Source organism: Lactuca virosa, chromosome 5 (genome assembly GCF_052849685.1).
Source record: "Lactuca virosa cultivar CGN04683 chromosome 5, Lactuca_virosa_CGN04683_v6, whole genome shotgun sequence".
NCBI classification, from domain to species: domain Eukaryota; kingdom Viridiplantae; phylum Streptophyta; class Magnoliopsida; order Asterales; family Asteraceae; genus Lactuca; species Lactuca virosa.
Genome location: NC_136430.1, coordinates 70,765,594 through 70,768,728, shown reverse-complemented (window position 1 = coordinate 70,768,728; position 3,135 = coordinate 70,765,594). Strand labels below are relative to the sequence as shown.

The 3,135-nt window shown below is 37.3% G+C and overlaps 1 protein-coding gene across 1 annotated transcript; it reads right to left on the bottom strand.

Annotated features, from left to right (window-relative positions):
• Window positions 1–256: 256 nt before the first annotated feature.
• On the bottom strand, window positions 257–2,183 carry LOC145116798 (protein CANDIDATE G-PROTEIN COUPLED RECEPTOR 2-like). The gene is made up of 6 exons (XM_079053113.1): window positions 1,649–2,183; window positions 1,297–1,488; window positions 1,051–1,210; window positions 852–954; window positions 687–768; window positions 257–581 (listed from the first exon to the last, which is right to left on the bottom strand). The coding sequence occupies exons 1-6, from the start codon at window positions 1,931–1,933 to the stop codon at window positions 504–506; spliced, it is 900 nt and encodes a 299-aa protein (XP_078909239.1). The 5' UTR covers window positions 1,934–2,183; the 3' UTR covers window positions 257–503.
• Window positions 2,184–3,135: the final 952 nt, after the last annotated feature.

Sequence of the window (3,135 nt, the reverse complement as noted above, 5' to 3'; positions counted from 1 at the left end):
TTGTCCTTCAAAATATGAAATTGTTCGTATTATTGCACAAATCATAGTTTTTTAATATAAAAAACATTTCTTTTGAAGTCCCTGTCGTTGTTTTCTTCAAAACCACTTTTGCTGCAAAAAAATGAAGTGTAGGTTGAGATTGATGTAAAACTGAGGAAAAGTCTACAAAAGACGCCTTGAATAATAGACAGGCCAATTTCACAGCAAATAGTGCTTTTTACAGTGGGCATTGTGGCTAATCATAAACCAAAGCAGCTAGATTTGACTTTTTCTCTATTAATATGCCCAAATCATGATTACGAGAAACTACAATAACAAGATGTTTAGTTGTTTTACCCAAGTTGTATAAGTGTCACATACACTGCTATCTAAATCTTACTAGAAGAGAGAAAAACAAACATAACTGCAAAGCTAAAAATGAGTCTTACTACACCTATTGAGCATGCTACACATATATCTTATTTACAGAATTTCTTCCATAAAATCTCAAGAATTTGGCACGATTATTCCCAGTCTGCATCGAAAAATCCAGCATCTCGCATCTCAGAGTAGTAAGCATTATCTAAAAGCAAGTCTTCCTCCTGTAACAAATTATACAACCATTAAAAAAAACTTGCATAATTGGTATATAAAACCTGGAAATAGGTGAGAAATGATATGAAGAATTGCACAAATGGAATGATTACCTGGAAAAAATCTCTTAGGAAAGTAATGTACAGAAAGGGAAGGTAGAGAGTGTGGTAGCAGAAGCCTATGAAACTATAAAACCTGTCATATATATAAAATGGAAACAGTTATTTAACTCAAATTATGTTTCTTGTTTGAAAAAAAAAAACATATGTTTTTTATACCAAAATCCAAATCCAACACCACTGGCAGCCAGTGCACAAGCGAACAATGCCAAGCTGTTAACAATGAACATGACTACAACATAATTATAAAATGCTGGTCTTGCTGCATAAGGAAAAAAAATGGTGGTCACTTGTAGAAAAAATATATTAAAAAAATGTGAATTATGAAGCTTTGCAGAGTTTGAATGAGTTGACTCACGAGGTAACTTATCTCTCCACTTTGAGTAATGAACAAATAGAATATATCCATAGGTGCAAGTTAGCAATAGTTCATCGAATGTCCACATCCCCCATTTTCCACCATTGCTAGTTTCACCATCCATGAAAAGTGGCACATGAAATCCAAACACAAATATCGCCTGTAAATGGAATGGAATGACCAATAATAAAGATTAAATAAACCGAAATGGAATCTCGAATTCCAATTCTGTAAAGGTATTATCACCTTAAGGAGTATATCTGCTCCAACAATCAGCCCTGATATGGAGAAAGTATGAGCTAATGTTTCCAACCCACTTGCATAATTTTCCTGAAGTAAGAAAGCAACCAAGCTGATCTCTAGACATAGTGTTCCAGATTCTGTCACCAATGACAATAAATTCCAAGAAATCTTCTTCCCTGGAGTGCACTGCCATGCCTACGCAAACACAAATTTGGGAATAGAATCACATTATTCAAAAATTAATACACTCGAATCCTAGCTAGCTCAAGCAAGTTGTTTTGCTGTTTTCTGCAATCACTTTTATATTATTATCGACGATAATATAGCATCGTCAAAACGCAAAACCAAAAGTTACCTGAAGACAGCACCAAGTGAGATTGAGTATAGCAGAGAACCAAAGAAGAAGATAGTAAGCAATCATAACATGGGATCGACGATGATTGAGCTTCTTTATGTTCTTTTTGAGATGAAACCCTAAGTAGAGCACAAACAATGCGGCCAGGATCGACAGCGCCGCGGTGTACAATATTCCATGGCAATTGGTTTGATTGTAATACGAATTTGACGAAGGTGATGATGATTCCTGATGGTAGTGTAAGTCGGTTATGGCAGGAACGCTTGGAATCGGGGGATACCCCATTCTTGTCACGAAAAGGGGAATTTGGTTTTTGAAGACAGATCAAAATTAAACCCTAATCCTACGTGTTCCTGTTTTAATTAATCGAAGAATCGAAGAAATGAGAAACCCTAAATTTTGAGAAGAGAGAGGGTATAGATCGAGAAGAGGTTTTGGGAACGGAGGAGCTTCGGAATTGTACAACCAAAACGATCGACAGCTAACACAGATTCGACGGCATCATATTCCAATAATCGATAACCAACTATGACTCTCCTTTCGCAAATTTAATAGATTATCTTAAACCATTTTTTACTTAAAATGATAACGACGTTATACCTTGGACCAATTTGTTTTTAATTTTTTTATAATGTCCATTTTATCATTGGTATTTTTTTTTATTATTTTTATTTATTAAACAAAAATAAAAAAATGTAAACACCCTCCCCTTTATCTGCCTTATTTTATTTTTGTGAACACCTTTAACACCACATCACCGGTGAAGCACAATCACCACCACAACCACCATAAGCCACCACCTGATATCGTCGCTGGTAAGAGGGAGATGAAAAGACACAACCGAAACTAGGGAGATAAAGAAAGACGTAGGTGGGAGATGAAGAGACACAGATCCGACGAAGAAAGAAACCCTCAGATCCACATCTTCGTCGTGGTCGATTTTCAGATCGATGTTTCCACATCTTCAACGTTTCGATTTTCAGATTGATGTTTCGCTCAGATCGGCGGTGCTGCAATGTCCTTATCCACGGTCGTAGTTCATTTGTTGCCTTTCTCGGTTTGTCCAGCGCCGACCAAAAACCCTAGATCTTTTAGATTTTGTTTCTTCTTCTCCGTCAGTTCTTCTCTAGGTGACGCATGCTTTAAAATCGAAGGGTTTTCTAGAAGGGGTTTCCAGATCGAAGGGTTTTCAAATCGAAGCGGTGACCGTGTTGGCGACTCCGATGAAGGTTTTTCAGATCGAAGGCTCTGATGCCTTTCACGGTTCCGACGAAGGAGAAAGAGGTTGATGGCTTCGGTGACGATGGGGGATAAAGATGAGTGTGTTTTAAGATCGGAGGGTTTTTTTGTCTTCGCAGGAAAATCGAGTGAGATTTTGTCTCTTCCAGAAAATCGATGGTTGTGGTTGGGTTGAACTGTGGTGGTGGTGATTTTGACATGTTATGGTGGTACAGACGATGATGATGGCCTTCAAAGGAGAAAACGAA

Bases quoted from the DNA above. Each gene is read 5' to 3' on its own strand.
- LOC145116798 (XM_079053113.1), bottom strand. From the start codon at position 1,933: ATGGGGTATCCCCCGATTCCAAGCGTTCCTGCCATAACCGACTTACAC. The intron at 1,211-1,296 runs GTGATAATACCT...TTCCATTTACAG, and splicing joins GAGCAGATATACTCCTTAAG to GCGATATTTGTGTTTGGATT. The intron at 955-1,050 runs GTGAGTCAACTC...TTCCTTATGCAG, and splicing joins GTGGAGAGATAAGTTACCTC to CAAGACCAGCATTTTATAAT.